Source organism: Miniopterus natalensis, chromosome 1 (genome assembly GCF_054644295.1).
Source record: "Miniopterus natalensis isolate mMinNat1 chromosome 1, mMinNat1.hap1, whole genome shotgun sequence".
Taxonomy (NCBI): Eukaryota; Metazoa; Chordata; class Mammalia; order Chiroptera; family Miniopteridae; genus Miniopterus; species Miniopterus natalensis.
The window spans coordinates 34,045,881-34,071,798 of record NC_142081.1 but is presented as its reverse complement, the minus strand read 5'-3'; the positions used below and the strand labels follow the sequence as shown (position 1 = coordinate 34,071,798).

The 25,918-nt window shown below is 44.4% G+C and overlaps 2 protein-coding genes across 3 annotated transcripts in view; one reads left to right on the top strand and one right to left on the bottom strand.

The window, feature by feature from the left end:
• FBXO34 (F-box protein 34) overlaps nt 1–9,657 on the top strand; it is a 73,048-nt gene extending 63,391 nt beyond the window's left edge. For both annotated transcript variants that reach the window (XM_087820299.1, XM_087820296.1), the window contains exon 3: nt 6,432–9,657. In XM_087820299.1, coding sequence (XP_087676425.1) covers nt 6,442–8,577 — 2,136 coding nt within the window. In that variant the 5' untranslated portion in view covers nt 6,432–6,441 and the 3' untranslated portion in view covers nt 8,578–9,657. The remainder of the gene's footprint in view (nt 1–6,431) is intronic.
• Nucleotides 9,658–21,441: 11,784 nt separating this feature from the next.
• ATG14 (autophagy related 14) overlaps nt 21,442–25,918 on the bottom strand; it is a 34,535-nt gene continuing 30,058 nt past the window's right edge. Inside the window, exon 10 of the mRNA XM_016198158.2 lies at nt 21,442–24,164. Within this exon, the coding sequence (XP_016053644.1) occupies nt 23,858–24,164 (307 nt within the window). The 3' untranslated portion in view covers nt 21,442–23,857. The remainder of the gene's footprint in view (nt 24,165–25,918) is intronic.

Sequence of the window (25,918 nt, the reverse complement as noted above, 5' to 3'; positions counted from 1 at the left end):
ATTTAATTTTATTTGTGTCATAATTAAAGCAAAGATTTTATATGCTTTTTTTTTGTAGCAAGGAAAGTATAGATCCAGGATTCTTATCTAATTCATATCTTAATTCTACCACTATCTAGCTGTGGGGCTTCAAAAGTCGTTTTAGCTATGTTACTTCATTTGCAAAAACCAGGATTTTATTATATATACATGCGACTGGAGTTGCTCATCGTTTCTGTAATGGTTCAGTGAAGAAGGCAGCCATAAGATGTCCTCTAGAAGCTTTTACATTTTTTAAGAAACAGTGAACTAATTTACTGTATGTCAGACCTTGGTTCTTGAATGTCTCCTATTTCAAACAATTCGCTTCTCAACCCGACAACCCTTTCATGTTAATACCTGTATGATCAGTTAATCACTCATCTCTCAGGTGACAAAGGAGAGAATGCGTATGAGTCAGTTTACTGCTGTAAACATCTGAGAAAATTGTGCTATATTTTTGTGGTCTTTTGCTTTTGTTGCTGCTTATTATTTTAAATTTTCATTTTTTACCATACATTCCATTTCCTTTTTGTTAAATTTTCATTTATATTTTATGTCCTTTTTGTTGTTAAAGTGTTTGTTTACAGATTAAACAGTACATTAGACATGTACTGCATATAAGAAAGGTTAAAACAGAATCATTTGGGGGTCTGGAATGAATTAATTCAATTTACATTATTTCTAATGGGAAAAAATGCTTCGGTTTTCTAACAGCCTTAGGAATGAATTAAGTTCGAGAACCGGGGATCCACTGTACTTTTTTCCCTCTAAAGATATCATGGGAGGGGTCTTTCAGAGAATATTCTATTTTTATTCCTCTGACTTTTTGTAAATAAAGAGTAACTCTTATACTAATAAATGATGACTCCCTTTTGGAATTAGCATGCCTGTACCTTTAATGTAGCAGAAAGAAACAGAATGTGCCTTACCTTCTAAACTGTTCTGATAGGCAAGGCACCGTAGGCCGTGAGTGACCAGTTGGACATCCGGCATCTGTGCTGTGCGTGGAGGTTCCTGTTAGCAGGAGGCAGCTCTGCCCCCCCCCCCCCCGCCTCCCCCGTGTTGCCGCTCGACTGCGTGCTGATCCCATTCACCCCTTCACAGACGGCACTTGATATGACTCCTCAGACTTGGGGGTTTATCCAGGCATTTTTTCCCCAAGCAAAGTTAAATTTTCTTCCATGTCTTCGTTTTGGGATTGTATAATATGCTAAGTTAAAGAGTTTTTCCAGCTTCTTTGAGCTGAAACCAGAAGTTACAGACTAAAAGGAGCGCTGGAATTACTCGAAAGTGGAGTTTTGGCCTCTGCTGGAGGAAAGATGTTCAAGTTTTAATTGATTCCTTGTTGTATCTCACCTTATCCTTGAAAAGGATTTAAGGTGACAGGTGCGTACAAAGCTTTCTCCACAGCCAAGCTTTATGAAAGAGTTGCTGAGGTTCACCTTCTCACCTGGCAGCCACCCCTCACCAGTACAGTGCCTCACCCCCAGCAGGCCACCAGGCCCTCCTTTGCTAGCTGACTGGGCAGTTCTTCATTGACCTTGCTGTAGGGTCTAAAAGTGACTGTGCCTCCCTTTTATGTACTTTTTTTTTTCTGATTATAACAGGGATATAGTCTGAAATTTTTGGAAAAAGACATCTGTAACTTCTATCCAGAAAACCTTTTCCTCATTGAAGTGTTTCTGACAGGTTGACTTGTTCCGTCCCTCCTTCCCTGGGTCAGCCTCCATACTAGATACCTCTGTCTTGCAGGTATGGGGCTAAAAAAATTAATACTTCTTCCTTCCACCTTCAGAGTTTTTCTAGCTGAGCTAATAATCAAGTTAACAGAGACAGAGAAACAGGAGAAAAATCAAAATTTTTAGTACATGCTCATGGGGAATTCATGTAGGTATGGAAAGTCCAAAGACAGGGAACATTGGATACATATGACATTTTGGACAAAGAAATTGGTGGGGGTGGGGAGGGGCTGGTTTTAGATTTCTGAAGTGAGAATTGGAGATTTACAGGTAGTTGAGGAAGAGCTAAACATACATGGCAGGAAAATTGTTGTTAGGCAACTCAAAACAATGGGACACGAGCTGTCTAACAGGCCCCTGCCTGAAGCCCTCTTTCTCCCCGCCCCTTAATTCAAATTAGGCTACTCAGGCTAAGGTGAACATCCTACGATTTCCTTCCTGAAGCAGGTTTTTCTGTCTGAATCTCTTAGGCAGGAAATGGAGGGGGGTGGGTCAAAGGTTCTTTCCGAGTCTTGTTTCTTAATAAACAACTTAAAATCATCCCCAAAAGGCAGCTTCTGGGTGGCAAAACTTTGGTTCCCTTCACAGGCAACATTTTTTAAAACTGAACTTACCTCTACTTACCCCTGCTCCAGGCCTGCTCAGCCACCTTTGTTACCATCTATCTCACTTAAGGAGACCACTCTCCATCCAGTTGCTGAAGCTCTTAAGATGAGGACCCACCCTTAACTCCTCTCCTTCAATCTCCATGTATAATTAGTGGCTAAAATCCTGCCCCTTCTTTCTTACTAATCCGTTTGTTGTTTTCATGACACCTTAGCTTGGACTCTGGTTATTTCTCACCTACCTCCATTTTCCAAAAGCACCATCTCCTTCAAACCTCTTAGGACTTCATTTATCTGCCTTCAGTGCTTATTTAGCCTAGAAAATCAAGGCTTCTCTGACCTCTTTCTACACCCACAAGACTGAGCTTGATGCTGGTGGCCCCCTCTTCCCCCTTTCATGCACTCCTTCCTTCTCTGTATTCCTCCACTTAGTACTCCCCCCACGTCTCCCAGCACCCTTACTATCCTTATAACACAGATCACATTCTATTGTAATTGCCTATTTACTATTCTGTTTCCTTAAAGGCAGCTGTTAGGTCTTATTCGTAATTGTACCAGTAATACCCAGCCCAGAGTGTTTAGTAAATTTTCCATAATAAATGGATAGAAGGCAATGGGTGGCAGTTAATATGAAAAAAATTGAAACTGTTATGTTAGTTTTATGGTTCTGGATGCCTTACCATTTGTATCTTAAAGTGATATGATTGGTCTTTGCTCACCTGTTCTGTGGTAATGGTTCTGTGAACAGGCTTCCAAAGTGTGAAGTATGGTACTAGGACAAAGCAGGAGTGGAGCTGATAGGCTGGCTGGGGTGGGCTCCACCACCTGGCATTTCGGGGAACGTCGCGCTTTCCTCTGGGTGACGGCAGTATAGCAGAGGTGAGATGTCTGTATAAACTCGGGCAGGTGTACTAGGGAACATTTTAGTGACTTGGTGATTGAGTCAGGGAGGAGTGACTCAACTTTCTGGACTAGGTACTTGTAATTATTAACTAGCTGTGTTGATTTTGAGATTCTTTTTGACATCCAGGTGAGTATGTCTACTAGGCAGGCAATAGGATATGAAGTTTGGGAGAGCACACCACTGGAGAGTCATCAGTTTGTGGTCATTAAAACTACAAGAGATCACTTAGATATATGGTGTGCGTAACTGGTCTATCAAAACAAAGTACTCTGAGGAACACCAATTAAAGGGCCGGCGAAGAAGAGAAGAGAGCTGGGAAAAAAACAGTGTCAAAGAAACTGAGGAGTAGGAGTTGAAGAGGAAATTTGGCAATAAAAAGGCCATAAAATTTTTTCTGCTTTAAAGAGAAAAACAAGAAAATGGGTCTGTCTTTACCCAGCTGTCAGGATGAATGCTTCAGTATGGACTGTCTGCTTTGCTTTTTGTTGGGTTCCACCTCACCTCTGTTGAGGCAGCCCAGCACCCCAGCCCAAATCCAGAACCCTGACACTGTTACATCAGATCTAACACAGGACCTTTAAAGTTCCGTCCAAATTAATCTAAGGTTAAAAACAGATTCTGGGCCCAGTCCCAGAAATTCTGATTCACTGGACCCTGGGATCTTAAATTTTTACAAGGACATTTCTGAACGTCTCAGGAACAATAATGTGTAGGTAGGTGCTATAACCCTGCATTTTATTTAATTGCAAGAGAGCAGGACTTTATTATGGTGAACTTTAAAAATAAAATTGTGATAAAGAGATTGGCAACCATGGAAACCTGGCTAGGGCTTTCTGCAGTGCCTGTTGGAGGGAGAGGTAGGTGGGGGTGGGGAAAGTGCCACCATCTGGTGTAATCTGTTAGACATTCAAAGTTTTTATTTTATGGACCTTTGCAGCAGATGCCCTTGGTGCTCTGCTAGTATCGGTGTGGTCGACCACTGATTTCAACCAGAACCCAGAGTTCTGCAGTTTCTCACTCTTAAGTCTTGCCAGCACAGGGCCTTCTAGGCTTGCAAAGGAAGGGGAGAGGTTAATATGCTAGGCAGTCTTCAACCAGTTGGGAACTCAGGCCTAAATGTTCTGTCTCCCTCAGGGCACCCATAGAATTGTCCCCCATCCTCCAGCAGTCACCCTGATTGCATCAAATGATTTTATTAGCTTTTCTCCTTTCCTCCCTTCTGTTCCCTGGGACCATCTCCTATTTAATCCTGCTATAAAACCTTATCTATTAGCAATGTGTCATTTGAGCTGACTTTATAGGTTAATAAATGCAAACAGAATCCTTCTGTTTCTTTTTAATGTCCCTGTCTATCAATTTAGCACCTAAAATAATGTGTGGGGGAGGAAGGTGAAGAGAACATATTGTGCAATGCAGAATGGTACACACATTGCTGAAGTTTAAATTTATCCACAGACATTCTGTAATAAGATCATTATGTGAGAATGTATTGGATTTTTCAGCAAAATCCATGTTTCATTTTACTTACAAGTTGAAGGGATATGAAAAAACCAGAAAATTGTTGACACAGAGATAGCACTAGATAGGCCTCTTTTTTTCATTTATCACTTATTAATTTATTTTATTCATATATCTTCATCATGTTCTTGAAGAATTCTGGGTGGTTCTTTTATAAGACCAAATTATAGAATATATAATAGAAAACTACTAAAAATGTTATCATGCGGAAAGGGGAAGATAGGATATAGATTCCCAACAGAAACAAAGATCTGTTTCAGGGATATCTTTTAAGATACTTTGTGTGCCTTAAATGCAAGATTTCTCTTTACCTAGCTAGAAAATACTCATATCCACATTTCTTCTTTTAGCTGAGACTGGACTCTAGGAATTAAAAGTTGAAATGAAAGGTAAACTTGTTCTGGATGATCACTTTCATTCTTGATGATGAAAGCTGATACCTGAAAGCAGTTCCCAGAGGCTGCCACATTGTAGGCACTCTGTAAAGGTTATGAAGCAAATGAGAGAGGAATATGCTGAATTGCCCAATATGTATGTCTTAGACTAGTGTCCCCATGAGTGAGAGTAGGTGAAAGTCCATGTTCTTGGACCACTCTTGCCTCCCTGCCCCCAACCTGAGACCACAGATGTTTATTAAACCTGCAGATGGTCTGTAGATTTATTTTGTAGGAGATCAGGCATCCCTACAAAACACTTTCTTGTATAGCAGTGGGCTATTTTGACATATAAATTGATGAGATCATTGGATAGATAATCTAATATTCTAACCCTTCAGTTAATGTTTCAGTGCAGATTCAGAGAGGAAGTGTTTGTCCAAGGTAAAATCACCCTGTGTGGTTAATTAGTGATATGGCAAGGACTAGAACTCAGGTCTCTGCATGTAATCATCTTTTTGTCTAATTTTTTAAATGGCTCCCATCTCTATCCCAGGTCAGGGAACAAAACAAGGCACTGTTTTTTCGAACTAGTTCCAGATGCTTTTTAGAATTAATAAAGATTATAGGTTCTAGATTTGATTTTTAATACTTGCCAAAAAATTGGCAGTTAAGAGCTTATACAAATAGATTATTTAGAAAATCAAGACTAATAGATGGTCAAAGTACATAAACAAGTGAAAAGTTAGAAACATCTAAATATTGAATTGTGGGAATAGCTTAGAAAACAATATAGGAATTTTGATAGACTTTTGCAACCAATAATATGTTAGCTGCAATGACTTAGAAATAGTGTTACTCTACTAGGAATTCTGGATAGGTACCTTTCCTGTTTTCCTTTTCTCCTATGCTCTGCCTTTTACTTACTGGGATATTTTCAGGATGTTCAAATTTCTTTATTTTAAACACTAATTTTATGTATAGAATGTTGACTAAATGTCAGTTTTCTGAAATTTTCTCAGTCTATTCGCTGAGTCTGGAATTCACCAGCTTACCTTTTGGCCTATAAACCATGGAAAATGGTTAGTTTGCTTTTGTTGTTCTTGATTCATACATTAAAAACCATCTGAAATGAGAGTTGGTAAAGATTTAGTGAACTGATGATAGAAAGCGTTTTTATTCCTTGCTAGAACCATCTGAGTGAAAGTTAAAAAAACTTGCCTAAAAACAAAGTCAGTATCGTAATCAAATGTGTATTTCTTTTCTGTAGAGCCTCTGTTATGCACCTGAAACCATATTGGAATCTGCAGAAGAAAGCACAACCTCTGGAAATTAGCAAGGAAGCTCTGAGAACTCCCATGAGCCACCAAGAGGCTATAAATGAAGAAAAATGCAAAGCTAGCTACATGAAATCAAGTGTCTTTCCTTCCACCTCTCCTGGTAAAGCATCATCTCGAAAGCCTTTTGGGGTCCTTTCTCCAAATGTTCTGTGCAGCATGAGTGGGAAGAGTCCCGTAGAGAGCAGCTGGAATGTTAAAACCAAGAAGAACACAGCGTCTGCGACAATCCACCAGGGTGAAGAAGGGGACGGGCCGCTTGATATCTGGGCTGTGGTGAAACCAGGAAATACCAAGGAGAAAATCGCATTCTTTGCAGCCCACCAGTGTAGCAGTAGGGTAGGATCTATGAAAATAAAAAGCTCCTGGGATATTGATGGGAGAGCTACTAAAAGAAGGAAAAAATCAGGGGATCTTAAAGAAGCCAAGATACAGTTAGAAAGGATGAGGGAAGTCAACAGCAGAGGCTACGAGCCTGAGCCTTTTGCGTGTGGCATTGAGCACTGTTCTGTGCATTACGTGAGTGACAGTGGGGATGGTGTCTGTGCTGGGAGGCCTCTGTCGGTCATACAGATGGTTGCCTTCCTGGAGCAAAGAGCCAGTGCTGCTCTGCTAGCCAGTTGTGCAAAAAACTGCACTAGCGCACCTGCCGTGGTGAGGATTTCCGGGCAATCCAGAGGTGTGCCCCCAGTGTCTGAGCCCCTTTCTGCCCTGGGAGCTTGTGAAGAACCCACAGAAAGGGGAAATCCTGAGGCTGGGGAACCCCAGAGTGAGCCAGTCCGTGTCCTCGACATGGTAGCCCGGCTGGAGTCTGAGTGCCTGAAGCGGCAGAGCCAGCGTGAGCCTGGGAGCCTCTCGAGGAATAACAGCTTTCGGCGAAATGTAGGCCGGGTGCTGCTTGCAAACGGCACTCAGGCTGATGAAGGCAAAACAAACAGAGGCACTTTGGAGGCACCTGACACTCAGGTGAATCCTGTGGGGTCTGTACCTGTGGACTGTGGCCCGTCAGGAGCTGACCATTGTTCTCTTGAGGGGAAGCAGGCCTGGGATGGGGCTCCTAGGGGCTGCCCCTCATTGCCAGCAGGCGTGAGTTTCCACATGGGTAGTGCAGCATTAGAGCCAGATCAGCACACTGCTGTGCAAAACAGCAATAGGTATGACATAGAAATGACAGAGGAACTTGAACCACCTTTTCCTCCTCGAACCTGTCCCCAAGCCATTGAGTTGCCCACAGATGGTGTTGATTGTATGAGTAGAGAGCCCGTGCCACAAAATCCTGATCAGCGAAGAAAAGAATCTGTGTGTATTAGCATCATTGTGTCCAAGGTGGAGAGAGACCAGCCTTCTGGTGTAAAGTCCTGTGAAGACCCACTTCCAGGGAGGCTGTTTTTTTTGCCACCTGGTCAGCACCAGTTGGACTGTCCCCAGTTGAATGAAAGCACAACACAGGAGTCTTCGGAGGCCAGCCAGCTCGAAGATGCTGCTGAGGGTGGCACTGCATCTGAGGAAAAAAGTGTTTCAGCGGATTCACTTGTCCCAGCGCCAGCCTCTCCTGTGGAAAGTACAGTACCGGTGTTGGAGGCCTCCATTTGGAAGAAACAGGTATCTCATGACTTTCTGGAGACCAGGTTTAAAATCCAGCAGCTTTTAGAGCCTCAGCAGTACATGGCTTTCCTGCCCCACCACATTATGGTGAAAATCTTCAGGTTACTTCCCACCAAGAGTTTAGTGGCTCTTAAATGTACCTGCTGCTATTTCAAGTTTATCATTGAATACTACAACATCAGGCCAGCGGATTCTCGCTGGGTTCGAGATCCACGCTATAGAGAGGATCCTTGTAAGCAGTGCAAGAAAAAATATGTGAGAGGGGATGTGTCCCTGTGCCGGTGGCACCCCAAGCCCTATTGCCAGGCATTGCCCTATGGGCCAGGGTACTGGATGTGCTGCCACCGCTCTCAGAAGGGCTTCCCTGGCTGTAAGCTGGGCCTTCATGACAATCACTGGGTCCCTGCTTGCCACAGCTTTAATCGGGCAATCCATAAGAAAGCAAAAGGGACTGAAACTGAAGAGGAATACTAAAGTGTATGTGAGAGGCGATAAAATGGCTGGTTTCTAAAACTGCCAACCACCACCTAGACGTACCTTTCAAGTGAGCGTTGCCTCTCAGAGCCATCACTCTAGGAGAATCTGTACCTATTCCTTCAGGACTGCCATTGCTCAGGCACTTGTTAATTTACAAGCTGTACAAGAAAACTGGTCTCATTATTTTATAGTGGCACCCCACATTGATCCAAGGTGGAAGCCCACAGTTTGATTCACTTGGCTGTGACTAATCATGCCTGTTTTCCCAAATCAAATCCATCCTCAGAGGACGAAGATTTGCCACCATTAAGGACGGTCAGAAAAGTTCACTGCAGACTGTGCAGGCAGTCCCCCAAGAGGGGTTCCAGAAAGGTTTTGAGCACTGGCAGACACCATGTTTGAAATAAGTGAGTAGTGTCCTATGAAAAGAACAGCAGCAGTCATGGATGAGAAGTATGCTTACAAAGGAAAAGTCGGGCACCTTACCCTAGGCCTTGTATGCTTGATCCTGTGAGATTGATGTTTGTGGATGGAGATGGCTTTCTTGCCCTGTGGTGTTTACAGTGTATATAATGGTTGTGTTTTCACAGGGCTGTGAACGTGCACATTAAACCTGAGCGCCTTTACCTTAGATGAGTGCTTTTGGCCCCTCTGTAAATAACTATTAAAATCCAGTTGTGTATAGTGGACAGCTGACAGAAAACATCACCACAATGCAGCTAGGATAGTGTTGCGGCTACAATTGTGTGTTGTTGTTTTTTATTGTTTCAGATTTGTATATCCTGTATAAAATATGAATGTTTCACAAATAAACTATGAATGTTTTCTGTATAATATATGAATGTTTCTGAGAAAAAATTCTAAATAGTTAAGAGGTTAACCTGTTGAAAAGATACCAAATAATGGTTTAACTGGACAACCTTAAAATTAGCATAGAGAACAATCCTTCATTATATTTTAGTGATTCAACAAGAGTGAGAGATTATATAGTCAGATTATAACATTCTTGTCTACCTTATTCTGTCTGGTTACAAATTTTTTTTTTAATTTCAATAAAAACATGCATCTTAAATGGAACCTGAGTTGCAGATTTTTTCCCCTCCTTTTTTGAAGTCACAAAGAAAGATGCTGTAAATTGAGTTGTAAGAATTAAAAACTATTTTTGAATTGTTATGGAGAGGGGGAGAGAATTTTTTTCTGCTACTGAAAAGAGACCATCGTAGCTAACATAACAAGCTTACAGTTGTCAACCCTTTAACACTTACTTCGAGTTTGTCATCTGCCCAACACCCCCTGTATTTCCTGTTGGCTGAGGTATTATCTGACATTCTTACAGCTTGTCTGGGCATAATTAGTTAATCGTTCAGAAGTCAATGAGGATGTATCAGGCCTGTGTTCATGTATTGCTTGGTGGGGCTGGGAGGTATGCGCCCCCGAAAGCGGCTGTGAAGATCTAAAAACTAGGTGGCTTGAAACCAAGTACCCACCAAAAACCTTTGCACCCTGTGTAAGCTCCAGGCTATGCGGAAGCCGTGGCAGATGACCTGGGAGGGCTGTGCTCTGATGGTCCCAAAGGAACAAGGTGGGAAGGTTGAGTAGGCTTTAGCCAGGTCTGCCAAGCAGAGGGACAGCACTGGAGCTGGGGTCACCTGTGGCTGAGGTGGTGGGTGGCCACAGAGCAGCTTCCAAACTGGAATTCACTTTGGTTCCTCTGCCCTTATCCTTAGGGAGTATCTGCTTCTCCCTGAAGAGAGGGTCCTAAAACTGCAAAGTGTTTCTTGATGCTGAGCAGTCCTGCCTTCGTCAGACATATGACAGTGACACCTCTGATAGGCTGGAGCCCGCAGCTTGCTGATTGTAACACAGGCCTGAGGAGAGGCTGAGAACAGCTTACTTTCTGGTCTTTGGCCACTCAGGAGGCCCTTGTGGCATTCTGTCCTTTCCCCATGAGAAGCTCCTGCTGACATCCGCACACCAGGAGGAGCTGTTGAACTGGTACCACGGTCTGACTTTGGTCATCGGCAGCAAGAACGAGAAGAATCTTACAAATTCCAGAACCCAGGGTACTTCAGGGATAGGTCAGGGTCAAGAGTACAAAACCAAACAAGACACAGAACCCTTCTTGGTTTGAAGGGTCATTTTGTAGGCACTACTGCACTCGGACCAGCCAGGGTCATTTTGTGTTTGCCTGGGACCAGGTTGTTTGACCAGCTCTTAATCAGGAAACCAAGTCTGACCCAACTGAACCTCTGCGGAACCAGCCCCTCCAGCACAGATTTGGGGATTTGCGGCTGATAAGCTCGGTGCTTTGTCTATGGCCAGACGCTTATCAAGGTTACAGCTCTGCAAACATGGCTCTATGTTGTTTTACTTTCCCACTGGATTTTAGTAAAGTTATCAGTGTCCTTCCTCATGACTCACCCCAGCTGAGGTATGTTGGAAATGCTTATTTTTCTGATTAAAAAAATTTCAGTTACAGTTAATATACAATATTGCATTAGTTTCAGGTGTAAACAGTGGTTAGACATTTATATAGCTTATGAAGTTATATATAACTTGTTTATAGGACTATGAATGTTGGAAATGCTTTTCAACCTGAGAGTCCCCTGGGCTGAAGTTTCCAGTGCTTGTCCTCCCCCCCCTGTGGTTTGCTCTAAACCTGCAGTCTCCACAGGCCTTCCTATTAGGTTTGTTGTGATTCTGAATTTAGGATTAAAGGAGATATGCACATACAGGACTTAGAGTACAGCTTGGTGTGTGGTAAGTGCCCAGTAAGTTAGCTGTCCTTGTTACTGGCTCTTGGTTCTACATAGCCCAGGGTGGACACACAGGATAAACAACACTCTTGCTTGGTTTTCCCAACTCAGCCATTCCGGATCTGGTTTTCATGTGGGACGCAAAGCTGCGACTTAGGATGGAACTGACCTGGAGCAGAGGACATGGTAAGAATTGCCCAGCCCCACCTTGGCATGCTGTTCTCCCTTTAGAGGCTGCGGCAGGACCCAGTTCCCAGTGCTGTCTGTGTGAACATTGGAGGACTTGGCAGGTGGCATCAGAGGGTAGCCCCTTCGTTTCTCCCCTTAGGAGAAAGACACTGTGCTTCAGAGCCCCCTAGTGCCAAGCTGGGGAACCAGCCCACTTTTTTCCTGCTACAGTCGCACGCTACCTGCCTTTCTACACGTTGCTTGTAGGAGGATACCATGTGGGCATCAGATCCTAGCCCCTTCTCCCTCCCCCGCTCAAATAAAGAAAACTGCCCCATAGCTTTTGCTCAGAGGCTGTGATACACGTGACCTAGTTTTTATCTCCCATCCTTCACTTAACCATTTGGAAGAAAAACCAGAACCAGAGAGTGTGGAAGAATCAGAGAGCATCTTCCCCATCTCTGGGGAGGTTGGCTTTGTCCCTTGCCCAGTGGAGGAGATACCAAGGAAGAGACCAATTGGAAATGGACAGAGGGCTATGATTAACAAGTTTTTCCGGGCTTGTCGAAATGACTTGTCTTTACAATAGCCATATGAAAGGATCACTCAAAATTGACCACACCCCCTGCCTTAGTGCCTTAGCACGCGGATAGCTCTGCTCAGGAGGCACCTTTGGGACCGCCATCTCATCCTTCCCACTTGGCTTGGCTGGGTGCACCCTGCGCATCCACCACTGCATCCCCCTTTTTGTATCTGGACTTCACTCTGGGCTCAGAGAGGGCAGCTTGCTCATGCCATCCCCAGTGCCTCATACACTGTACATGCTGTGTAAAATGTTTATACTCCCCTCTAGTGACCATCTTAATGTGAGGGGTGCAGGCAAGTTCTTACGGCCCTGGGCTGTACTTAATTTCCATCTGGTATGAGAGCCCTGAAGGAGAGATAAAGGGGTCCAGGAAGATCGTCTCCTTTGGCCACAGCTGGTGCCATGGGAACGCTCTTGGTTAGGAATGCTCCACGGCAGCCCGAGGACTTCTGCTGGTAATGGTCTGTGCATTTGGTGTGATCTGGGCTCTGTTGGTGCCAGTGGCTCCCTTGGCGGCAGACTGCTTTGGGCTCCTGACTGCAGAAGGTCAGGGTTACACCTGATGTAGGAGTTCCCTTCCTGGGCACTGTCCAGCCACCCCTTCTACCTGGAACTTTTCAGGGTCTCCCTGCCAACCTTTTTGGACTGGCCCCGGCACTGTTATTAAATGGCCATTCCCAGGCGTTTTCCATGGCTTTAGTTGCCTTCACTCCCTCTTCACTCAGCAGACTGGCTATTGGTCCTCTCCATCCCATAGCCTGCCACAAAAACCAGGAGAGAGTAAAGCCAGTCTGCACCAAAGCCATTCTTGCTGTGTACCACAGACTGCACCAATAGCAAGAGCTGACGTTACCAGCTTAGTGTGTCAGGGACCGCTCTCCTTTAAGTGCAGTCTGCTGTGCTCAGCACCTGACACTTAGGGAATCTGACAGTCTCTTTCCCTGTTTTTCCTTTGGGTTCAAACAAGCTAGTGTTGCAATCTCTGAGTTGGTGAAAGTACCTGTGGGGGAAATGTGCAATCCCTTTTATTGACATGCATGACGTTCCTAAAGTTGGGGCCATAGCCAGTGTTTGCACAACCTCATGGAAGAGTAAACATCACTGTGGTTATGCACCCTTGGGTGACTTCCAGCGTATTTATAGCTAACTGGCTTACGTGAAACCAGTTAGGCAGCACCCCAATTCTAGATGGTTTGTTTGATCTTGGTGTTATTTTAGAGGAACCGCGCCTCTGGAGTTGGTGGCTGGGAAGGGAGTGGGAGCAGAAAGATGGCAAACGTACACTGCAACAGCCCCTGCGAGGGGCGATAGCACAGAACAGACATCAGAACAAATTAATCTTGGGTCTCTTTGTCTTTGATTTTTTGGATTAAGGTGGGTTATAAAAAGGTTAAAAATTAGCAGATTCTACTAAATTTTGCTTTTCTCTTTGGAATGATAAAACACAGCAGGGATTAGTTTCCAAAGTTAGCGACTTGGGGGGAAATGACATACAGCTAAAATTACTCTTGGAAATCCTGTGTGTCCATCACGCAGTAGATGATAAATACAGTGGTGCCAAGTTTGTAAGTCATGTGTGATGGGATACTCTGACAGAGTGACTTGTGTGCAGAAACAGACTCGGAACACCAGAGCCCACCTGCTAGTTAATTGACATAGAATCACCTGTGGTATTTAAATTATTTCCCTCCTGTTTGCCCCCAGCCCCATCAGAGGGTCAAACAGTTGCTTTACAAACTGTAGTTTTCAGATGTCTAGTATGAAGAGACTGATGCATTTCTTAAAAAAACACTTCAAACTCAGTTGCCAATTAGTAAAATGTAGAGCAAGGTTGTATTTAAACTGTCAGTTGCCTGCCCAACAGGTTAGATACTCTGCACAACTGAGTGTTTGAGGTCTGGTGGGAGGGTATGGATGGCGCCCCATCCCACTTCTGGGGCTGAGCTGTGGGCCTTCCTCACCAACCCCTCTACGTAACATAGGCAGCTAAGTGGGGTTCTGCTACAGGCTGTGTGGCTGCCACAAACAGCTCTTCCATCCCAGCCCTCACCGACTGTCCTAAGCAGAGATGGTGACTTGGCTGCCTAGCACCCAAGCTGGACCTCTCACGTGACCTTTTCCTTTTTTTTTTTTAAATTTATCTTTATTGTTGAGAGTATTACAGGTATACCATTTCCCCCCCCCCCAAACTGATCCCCTCCACTTCCCTCCCACCCCCTTCCCAGGCCTTCACCCCGTTATTAACTGTGTCCAGGGTTATACATATAACTTCTTTGGTTAATCTCTTCCCACCCTCCACCCCCCTTCCCTCTTCCCTCTGAAATAAGATCGTCTGTTACATGTGTCAGTGTCTCTGGATCTATTTAGTTCATCAGATTCTTTTGTTCATTAGCTTCTTGTTAAAGAAGACCCTTCAACATTTCCTATAGTGCTGGTTTGGTGGTGGTGAACTCCTTTAGCTTTTCCTTGTCTGAGAAGCTCTTTATTTGACCTTCAATTCTAAATGATAGCTTTGCTGGGTAGAGTAATCTTGGTTGTAGTTCCATGTTTTACATCACTTTGCATATTTCTTGCCACTCCCTTCTGGCCTGCAAAGTTTCTGTTGAGAAATCCGTTGACAGTCGTATGGGTGCTCCCTTGTAGGTAACTAACTGCTTTTCTCTTGCTGCTTTTAAGATTCTCTTTGTCTTTAACCTTTGGCATTTTAATTATGATGTGTCTTGCTGTGGGCCTCTTTGGGTTCCTCTTGTTTGGGACCCTCTGTGCTTCCTGGACTTGTAAGTCGATTTCTTTCCCCAGGTAGGGGAAGTTTTCTGTATTTATTCAAATAGGTTTTCAATTCTTTGGTCTCTTTCTTCCCCTTCTGGCACCACAATAATACAAATGTTGGGCCTCTTGAAGTTGTCCCAGAGGCTCCTTATACTATTTTCATATTTCTGGATTCTTTTTTCTTTTTGCTCTTCTGGTTGGGTGTTTTTTGTTTCCTCATGTTCCAAATTGCTGATTTGATTCTCAGTGTCCTCTACTGTTGATTCCCTGTAAATTATTCTTCATTTCAGTTCCTGTAGCCTTCATTTCAAATTAGTACTTTATTATCGATTTTCTCAGTTATTTCCCTAACAGTCTGCTTAAACATCCTTATAACCAAAATTCTGAACTCTCTATCTCTTAGCTTGCTTGGATCTATTTCATTTAGTTCCTCTTCTAGAGATTTCTTCTGTTCTTTCCTTTGTGACATCTTTCTTTGCCTCCGCATTTTGGCTGCTTTAGGTGTTTGTTTCTATGTATTAGGTAGAGCTGCTGTGTCTCCTGGAATTGGTAGAGTGGCTTTGTGTAGTAGGTGTCCTGTAGGGACCAGTGGCTCAGCCTCCCAGGTCACCTGAGCTGGGCCTTCTAGGTGCTCCCCTGTGTGGCTGTGTGCACTGTCCTGTTGTAGTTGAGTCTTGGTTGCTGTTGGCATCACTGGGAGGAATTGACCCCCAGGCCAATCAGCTGTGAGGACCAGCTGCAACTACAGCTAGAGAGCTGCTATGCTGGAGACACCCTTATGGATCAGGATTTACTTCAGTGGAGCTTTGGTGTTCACCAAGTGCGCCCCTTGAGTGTGTCACTTGTGGATGTGGTAGGGTTGTAATCCAGCCTGGTCGAGTCTGACCACCAAGGGCACTGTCTCTGGGGCCTCCAGGGAGGTGCAAAGTCAGCCTGTGCCAGTGCCTTGCCCAGGGCCACCCAGCATGAACTACACAGCAAAGCATAGTTGGCTGCTACTTGTGCTGGGCTTGGGGGTGTCCAGGAGAGGCCAAGCTACGAGCCAATGCAGCTGCCGCTAGTGCCAGGCCTGGGCTACTTATCAAGCTGTGTGGGGCCCGCTGCTGCTTGTTGGAGAGATTTTAGGAAAGTCCTAAGCATGAGGCTCAAGAGGCCACTTGCACAGAAAAGCCCCTGGAAATGGCCTGGATGAGCTGCAGGTGGGGAGGGGCGGGGCCAAAGGTGAGAGTCAGGTGCTGGCGATTCAAATATGGCCCCTGCCTGCCGGCTGCGTGCGGGGAGGACTCGCCAAAGGAGCCATGGCCTCCGCCAGCTCTTCTGCCTGGGAGGAAGCCGCCCCTCCAGCTCTTACCCCGATTTCAGGCAGGTTAGTTCCTCCCTGTGTCCCAGGTCCTTTCAGGCTGCTGCCCGGCGCTGGGCTCAGAGGGAGCGTCCGAGTGAGTCCGTGCCGGGCCCTTTAAGAGGAGCTGCTGGGGCTCCCGCAGCCTCCGCGACCCTCAGGACAGTCCCCGCTGGTTTCACAGCCCGGAGTTGTGGGGACGTCTTCCCGTCCCTGGAGCCCTGGGCTGGGGGCCTGCTGTGGGGCTGGGACCCCTCACTCCTCTGGGAAACCTCCGCCGCTGAGATTCCCTTCCGGGTTTCAATCGCGGCACCGGGTGTGGGCCTGCAGCACGTCTTTGTGATTCAGCCCCATCCGCCCGCGTCTGCACCCCTCTTACTGGTTTCGGTGCTGCTTCAGGTCCCTGGTTGTGGGGCTTCTGTGCAGCTAGATCTCAGGAGGCTCAGCGTGATGGTGGTTCTGTATTTTAGTTGTAATTTTGATGTGGTTGCGGGAGGCAGAGGGTGCAGCTGTTGCCTACGCCGCCATCTTGTTCCTCTCCCGACCTTTTCCTTTTTGATGACCAGTAAGTAGTATCGTTTCCAGGCCTCTCAACTTGCTTCCAGTCTGTGCTTCAAAGAGCTTTTTACTCCACAGGGTCTCAACAGGAAACTGCTGGCGAATTCAAGGAGGGTTTATTATAGGGGTGTCAGTGCAGGAACAAGCCCTTCCCCATATCCTGGCCCAGGGGATGAATACAAACAGGACCCTCCTGCAGCCCTTCTCTTCTCCTAGCCATCTCTTTGTACACACTGATTACATGTTGAAATATTTCTGGGTATCTTGAGTTAAAATGTATCATAAACTATTACCTTTTATTTGTAAAAATCAACTTTATTGAGGTATAATTTACATACATAAAGTTCACCCATGTTAAACATACCATTGAATGATTTTTAAATTTCCTGTATTGTGCAGCCATCACCCTAATTCAATTCTAAAACTTTCTCATTACCCTTCATAATACGATCCCTGGTGGCCATGGATTGTGTTAAAGCTCCTCAGGTGATTCTAACCTGTGGCTGGGTCCACAGTCCTGCTCAGGGTGGGCCTGGGGAAACAGGAGTGACATAATGTGGCCCACGGGTGCTGACGCACCTAGTTGACACTAAACTAGATGTGTATGGAATTTAAAAGAAGGTAAGCATTCTAGGCAGTGTAGGTTGTGGGGAGAGGGAAGGGTGCGGTGGGTGGGGAGACGATGGAGGCTGGCTGCTGAGGTGGGTTGTGGAAGCCCAAGCCCGGGTTCATCCTGCATTGTGGATAGTGCTGAGTGGTTGGGGGGAACAGGGATAAGGAAATAAGGGGGTACACTCCACATTTCCACCTGGAAAGAGAACCCTGTGCCTCTTCCCTAGTCCATACTTCCTACCTCTATTGGAGACTTGGAGGGGAGACTAGGGGGTGGGAACTGGGTGTGGGGAGCCTGTAAGACCCCATGCATGGCCCAGAGCCAGGTAAATTGGAGTCACTGTTGCCAGAGGGGTGAAACACCATCCGTGAGGACACACAGTGGGGCAAAAACAGAGGAGAGAGGACCCAGGGATTCTGCTCTTTGTACCTTGGTGTAGCCCCAAGCCTGGTCTGTCCTGTTCAGTCACAGCAGCATCCTGTGTGGCTTGGCAGAATCTCCACCACCTGGCACCCAGGCTGTCGTCATCCTGTGATTGCTCCTGGTGACTCATCCATTTGTGCTCATTTACGGTCGTCTATGGCTCTGGCAAGCTCTGGTGCCCACAAGGGCTGGGCTGGGCTGCCGACCAAGACAGCAGCAGAGTCCTCTGGGATGTGCCCATTTAATCCTGGTCTGTCCTCTTCACCTTCAAGAGAGCAACTTAGGGAGTATTACACCCACTGGTTAGTGATCCTATACGTGTCCAGGAAGTCGGTTGCAAGCAATAGACCCACCTTGGCTAAAGTAAGAAAGGGAGTTGTTAAAAGATACCAGGTGTTCCCAAATCTGTGGGAGAGTTAGAACGCAGGTTTTGAAGCGACACAGCAGGGAAAGACTGCAGCTGCACTATGGGGGCTGCACTGGTGACACCACGGCTGCCATGTCTGTTCTGGTGAGTTGTGCCTGGACACTGAAGGCTCAGCTACTGCTGAGCACCTGGAAGACCAACAACCTTGCCAATCATACTTTACAAAGTTGTCTCCCCAATATTTCCAGTACCCACCTGGCACCACAGTTATTACAATATTATTGACAGTATCCCCTAGGCTGTACTTTACATCCCTGTGACTATTTTGTGACTACCAATTAGTGCTTCTTAATCCCTTTGCCTTTCCTACCCAGCCCCCTAACCCCCTCCCATGTGGCAACCCTGTTTGTTCTCTGCATCTGAGTCTGTTTTGTTCATTCATTTTCTTTAGATTCCATATATGTAATATCAAATGGCATTTGTCTTTCTCTGACATTTCACTTAGCATAATACCCTCTAGGTCTGCCCATGCTGTCAGTGGTAAGATTTCATATTCTTATGGCTGCATAGTAGTCCATTGTATTTATGGACCGCCGCTTTTTATCCACTCACCTGCTGATGGGCACTTGGGTTCCTTCCTTATCTTGGCTATTCTTCATAATGCTGCAATGAACAAAAGGGTGCATATATTCTTTGGAATTAGTGTTTTGGGTTTCTTCAGTTATATAACAAGAAGTGGAATCGCTGGATCATAAGGCAGTTGCATTTTTAATTTTTTGAGGAACCTCTATAGTTTTCTGTAGTTGGCTGCACCGAGCTGCACTCCCACCAACAGTGCACGAGGGCCCCCTTTTCTCCACATCCTCGCCAGCACTTGTTGATTTGACAGCTATTCTCACGGGTGTGAGGCGGCATCTCACTGTGGTCTTAATTTGCATTTTTCTGATTTGTGATGTTGAACATTTTTTCATATGTCTATTGGCCATCTGTATGTCCTCTTTGGCGAAGTGTCTATCCAGGTCCTCTGCCCGTTTTTTAATTGGATTGTTTGGGGTTTGGTGTTGAGTTGGGCTCTTTAGAAATGCTGGATATTAACCTTTATAGGATGTATCACTGGTAAATGCCTTTTCCCATTTGGTGGGCTATCTTTTCAATTGTTGATGGATTCCCTTGCTGGGCAAAAGCCTTTTAGTTTGATGTCCTATTTTTAAAATTTTGTTTCCCTTGCCCGAGAAGGTACATTAGAAAAAAATAGAGAAATGTCAGAGATTTTACTGCCTATGTTTTCTTCCAGTTTTATAGTTTTGAGTCTTGCATTTAAATTTTTAATCCATTTTTATTCTTGTATATTGTGTAAAGAAGGCTAGTTTCATTTTTTTGCATGTATCTGTCCAGTTTTCCCAGCACCATTCATTGAATAGACTGTCTTTACCCCACTGTATGTTCTTGCCTCCTTGTTAAATTTTTTAAATATATTTTTATTGACTTCAGAGAGAGGAAGGGAGAGGGAGGTAGAAGCATCCATGATGAGAGAGTCATTGATCAGCTGCCTCCTGCACACCCCCAGCTAGGGATCAAGCCCGCAACCCAGGCATGTGCCCTGACTGGGAATCGAACCTTGATCTCCTGGATCATAGGTCAATGCTCAACCACTGAGCCATGCCAGCCTGGCATCCTTTGTTAGATATTAATTGACCACATAGGTGTGGGTTTATTTCTGGGCTATTTTGTTCCATTGATGTATATGTCTGTTTTAATGCCAGTACCATGCTGTTTTGATTACTGTAGCCTTGTAGTATAGTCTGATGATACGCAGCATGATGCCTCCAACTTTTTCTTTCTAAAAACTACTGTGCCTATGTTTGTCTTTGTAGCTGAGATGGGTCTCCTGAAGGCAACAAGTGATTGGGTCTTTTTAATCCATCTGGCTACCCACTGCCTTTTGATTGGTAAGTTCAGTCTATTTACATTTAAGGTGATTATTGATGTATGAGGATTTACCACAGCCATTTTATCTTTTGTTTTCTGGTTGCCCTTTGTTTCCATTGTCTTTTCCCCCCCTTGTGATTAAGTGTATGTAAAAAAATGTTTCACACATAGTCCTTTTTCTTCTGGTTGCATCTTATAATCCTTTACCTGTGCAAGTTCAGTCCTTCCCCCCTCCCTTTTAATGTTTCTCTTTCTCTCTCCCCCTCTCCATTCCTCCTTCTCTAAAATCAGTAGAAACATATACTTGGGTGAGGACTTTAAAAAAATAATAATTTAAAAATAATAAAAGGGGAAAGTATTTTTTGAAAAGACTAACTTCTGTAATTTGGAAACGAACACATAAATAAAAGGGGATACTTTGCTTCAACCTGACTCCTGCATCAACCATAACGTAACACTAGGGGCTGGGAACTTCCCTAAGCACACTTGATGGGAACGTGTTTTTAACTTACCTAAAGAGACCGAAGGACACTAACTGAGGTACACACCTATTCTGGCCGGTCCATTTCCCTGCCTGTTTCCCTCCTGCTGTGGGTAAGGAGTGGAGCAACCATGGCAGTCCTTCGGCACTTCTCCAAGCTGGCCTGACTGTAGTCACTCCTGGCATCCCTGTGCATCTGCAGGATTATCCATCTGGGAGAGACCACTTATTGGGGGGGGAAAAAAGGGAGGATTCTCCAAAACTACTTGGTTCTCCTCTAGCTTGACAGGTTTCTTTAACCTCTACCATGTTTCTTTTTCTTCTGTCTCAAAGAAAGTCTGGGCAGGTTCCACATGGGCAACCTAGAGGTCCCTCCCTCCCTTCCCAGAGGGCTGTTACAAGACACCATGTCACTGTAGGGCACAGGAATCATGTGATGGCTACCAAAGAAAAATCTACAGAGAGAAAGTATGTAACTGGTAAGCAACTGGTTTCCCAGCTTACTAAAGATGGACCGTTATCATTAATACCACCATGATCAATAACTTTTAAAAAGTATTAGGCATTTTTCCTTGCCTGGCAAAAAAATTCGAAAAAAAAAATTATCCTGTAATTTATATGAAAGATCTCATTCTTGCTACCCTTAATGTATTAGTAGAAATGAATAATCAGTTTGAAAAAGACATACATATTAGCAAAATACTGTTAAAAGGTTTATTGTAACAATACAGTAAAAGTTTAGAAAACATTTGTATGACTCAAACTGGTTTGGAAATTGCAGAGCAATGGGAAATTCCTGCAACGTGACACCACGAGGAGATTCTCAGACGCATAGTTCCTTTAACAGCATGCCACCAAATGCTCTTCCCAAATCACCACCACTCAAATCCTTAAATGCATCCTGTCTGCTACACCCGATGCTGACATATTTTTCATCTTAACTTACAGATGTGCAAAACTTTTCTTAGTCATACTCCATTACTAAAAAGTCTTTAACAGACCATTTAAGCAGCCTATTGGTGCCTCTGGGTTTTTATTAGTATTACTTTGTTTCAACAAATCATTTTAATATGGAAAAAAAGACCAAGTTCTATGGCTTTTTGTTTAAAAATAAAAACCAGCTTCAATTTTTTTCAAAAAGCTGTTTACATATGGTTCTGGCACCTACATGAAAGATTTTAATGAGCAGCAAAGAGAGTAGAAAAAACAGTGGTTGAAATGTATACTTAAGAATATTTACAGGGTGGATCCAGTGCAAAAGAATGAAAACCAAAATACCTCAGCAGCGTAAGCCAGTATGTTGGTATTCATAACCACTACGGGTTTGATCATTTAACCCCAAGTAAAGTGCCTCTAGTTGATAACAACAAAATATACCCTATCAATCCCTAAGTTTCCCATATTCTTGCAGGGTTTGTTGAATACTCTAGTTATGAGTTTGTGACCTCTGGATTCTGTTCTTTAGCTTCATCTCACACGCATGGTTTCATAAGAGGGTTACTTGAGAAAAACCACGGCTGTTGTCTCAAGCCCCAAATCCCAGCCTTTCAACTCTTGAGATTAACTCTTCTTTCTGAGGGCTGGAAATACCTAGATAACTCATCTCATGGGATTTGAAGATCACTTAGTGTTTGTTCAAGTCTACCACTCCATGAATTACAGGCTCGGATGGTACAGCGCAAGCCCAGCAACAAAGCTGAGCAGTTAAATCACAGCCCGTGTCCTCCCAAAGTGGAAAATTCATAGTCAGGGAATTTGGGACTCCTGGATAGGAATAAACACCCTTCTGCAACTCTACCCAAAACTGTAGCAAACACTAATATACCAATAGCAAAAGCTATATATAGCACCTCGGGTTTAGAGGCAAAGTATCATCTCTAATAATTAAAATGAGAAAAGAAGCTAGGGCAGGGCAACCCCCCAAATGATTTATCTGAGGTACTATCATGCTAACCACACTAATAAGATATGGTAATAATGCCTGTTAGGAATTTTTTCATAGGATTTCTTTTTGTAGGTGTTACATAGGATATTTTTGCAGTTATTAAAAATAAACTACTTACATATTTGTACATAATGCCTCTATGATTTTCTTCTAAGATTGTCACTAAAAGAACAACAAGACACTTAGCTGACAATGGTCTCTTGGTGAGGAAAGTTCTTCCCACAGGGCTTCCCCAGGAGAGAAGCGTAGTATCAGCTATAACGATTTGCTCTGCATTTCCGAGGGAAGGTAGTGTCCTTAAAGCAACAAAGACTCTAGGAAACAAGCAATCAGGATGATTTCCCTGGAAAAACCTGCCATCTACTAAATCCCTTAGAAAGAAACTGGACACCAGAATACCAAAGGCCACTTAATTAAGTGGCTTTTAACCGGTGCCTAAGCAGGCTTACACTAGCAAACGATCTTAACAACTTTAATCTTTGACTCATAGAAAATAAGTTCCATTTCAAAATGCACATAGTGTAAATGGTAGGAATTCAATAATCTAGGTAAGGATGAACTTAATTCCACTCAGAATATAAGAAATAGGTTTAAAATCTCTAGGACATTATTGCAGCTAGAATTTCTTCTGTTCATCGATGTGGGTCCTAAAGAAAAGCTTAGTTTCTTTGGTGTGTGGGGAGAAAGAAAAACAGGAATGTCTGACAAGCTACGACAGAGCAGCACAAGTGAAATAATTTTTAAACTACCCATCCCCCTCCCTCCAAAAAACACCACCCCTTCCAAACAAACCGAAATCCTTGACCTAAACATGACCCAAACATGACCAAATTATAAAGAAATCAAGTATTTCAAGTTGCCTGCTGGTTCTCTGTACAAAAATGATCGCATAAAAACTAATGTTACACAGTTTTTAATCTTTCAAGTCCTAATCATCAAGAGTCACTTCCCTGTGATTCAATCTCTAAAACGTAAAGTGTTCAGGAATAGTCTCAGCATCGCCAGGACCGACATGTCAGCCTGTGTCTGCGGCTCCTCCGGCCTGTAATCAGAGGGAGCTCCAATGAGTTTCTGCCTTGACAGAGCTGGCCTCGTGCGCTGGTCCTCTCCCACCGACACTAGTCAGGGTAGAAGGACCTTTTGACCCCTCTGTTCTATTAATTATCCTAAGCATGTCGGTCACCAACATTGGCCATTTGACAAACAGAAATGTTTGTCTCCCTGCTTAAAAAAAAACAAAACAGTTTAAAACCTCTTTGTTGCAGGCATGACCTTACCTACATACATAAAGTTTACTAGTGTACTTTCCTGATGCAAATCTGGCATGTTTTGATCCATGCTCATTAACGGTGTCCAGTGTAAGCTTTAAGCCAGGAGGTCACCGAGGCTGCAGCGGAGGAGATCATCCCGCCGGCGCTGCTGCTGGCGATGGGCGGGGATGTCTGGGTGCTCTGGCTCTGCGAGACTTCCACGGGCTGGGAAGGGATATCACAAAACCGGGGGCTTGGCAAGTTCTCCCAGTCTGTTCCCAGGTCAGTCTCCTCGTCACTTATGTGCTCGTCTCCACTCTCATCTGACTCTCCAGCAACTCCGGGATCCACAAACTCCATGGACTCCTCGAGGTCCGCTCGCACTTCAAAGGGTCCCGACCTGTGTGCAGACAGTGAAGGGTCTCTAAGACCACCACTCTCACAACATGTGACAACAGGTGACAGAAGAACTGATGGCACATAGGAGACCAGAGCTGTCACCGCACCCGGTTCCTAAGTTTGCACTGTATTCACTCACTGTTGGTTTATAATTTAATTTTTCTTTAAATAATAACTGCCGTCAAAGTAATGAATAATTTCATGACACAGCACTTCTCCTTAATTCCACCTACTCTGTGAAAACGCTGGATGGAAAAAAACCATCCACTGAGACCATCCATTCTGGTCCAAAGTATGATTTTTCTGTTTTAAACCTCACTGTCAATGCATTCCAATGACACAATTCTGACAAAAACGGTCACCTGACATATACACTTGGGCACATCAGTTAGTGGAAAAAGTACCAAGTGGTATACTAGAAAACTGTAAGATGTTCTCTGCCTTGTGGAAGCCCTCGACTATTAAACTCAAGACCCCAAGAGCTAAATGATACGGCCATATGCACGTTAGCAAAGCTTCCTGGGATTGGTGTCAACAGCAGGCTCCCATACACATTTCGAGATCACCACACAATTTTCTAGGGACACATTTATAGCACAGAGTGAGACATTACTTAGAATACATTATCTGGAATACTGTGTATTTCTGCACCATCTTTCAGGAAAAAACTATTTTTACTTTCCAAAGGTCCCTAATAATATCCTCACCTCCAAATCTAATAACCTTTCTTAGACCTCACTCCCTGGGACAGCCCCTCAATGCCGCTGTGTGGAACAAACCCCACCAGGCCTCTACTTCTCCCTTGTCCCCTTCCCAGTGCCATTGCTCCTGACTCACGGGAGCCAGGCCGAATCTCCTTGGGGCAGGCAGTCACCCCAGCCACGCCCTCTGGGGGACTTCCCTGCAGCCAGCTGTAGGGTGGGACCAAGTCCTTCCAGCAGCTCCTCTCTCCACTGTTGCCCCCAAGATAAGGTCCAATGCTTCAGTTCACCTAAGTTTCACTAGTAATTACTTAGGGGAAGGTGACAGAGGATAGCAAAAATAACAGAGAAATGAGAAATATCCTAGAATTGTTAGTCTATGGCCCAAAATTCTTTACAGTCTTTGTAATGATAAAAGCCTAGTGTTGGCCTCTAATGTATCTCCCCAGACCTGGACCTTCTGACTCGCTTTTTCCAAAGTCAAGCAGATATTATTCTTAAAAAACAACCCTGCTTCCCACCTGGAACACAGCAACAGCAATAGCTAATGTTTTTGTCCTAGGCACTGTTTTTAGTGCTTTACAAGTATTAATTAGATTGGAAGATGTGCTCGATTCCGGGTCAGGGCACATGCCCGGGTTGTGGGCTCAATCCGGTCAGGGGTGTGAAGGAAGCAGCCAATCAATGACTCTCTCATCACTGACATTTCTATCTCTCTCCCTCTCCCTTCCTCTCTCTGAAATCAATAAAGATTAAAAAATAATAATTAGAAGATGTGCCACAGGGTATCCCGTTGGTCTCTAGTGAACAATTTACTTTCCAAAAATCCCCAGATCAGGGATTGCCAGGCTTACTAGGCCTCCACCCTGCCCAGAGAAGTTCTGATTTTGCAAGGAGTGAAGGAAACAAGAATTGGGAGGGAATTCTCCCCACAGTCTTCCTCCCCTTGGAATGGCTGCTGAATTAAGTACTTCAAATGACAAACTAGTGGATGATTCCCACAGCAGCCAGTAGGAACAATTTTAGTTCCAATGACTGACCTACATTTCTAAGT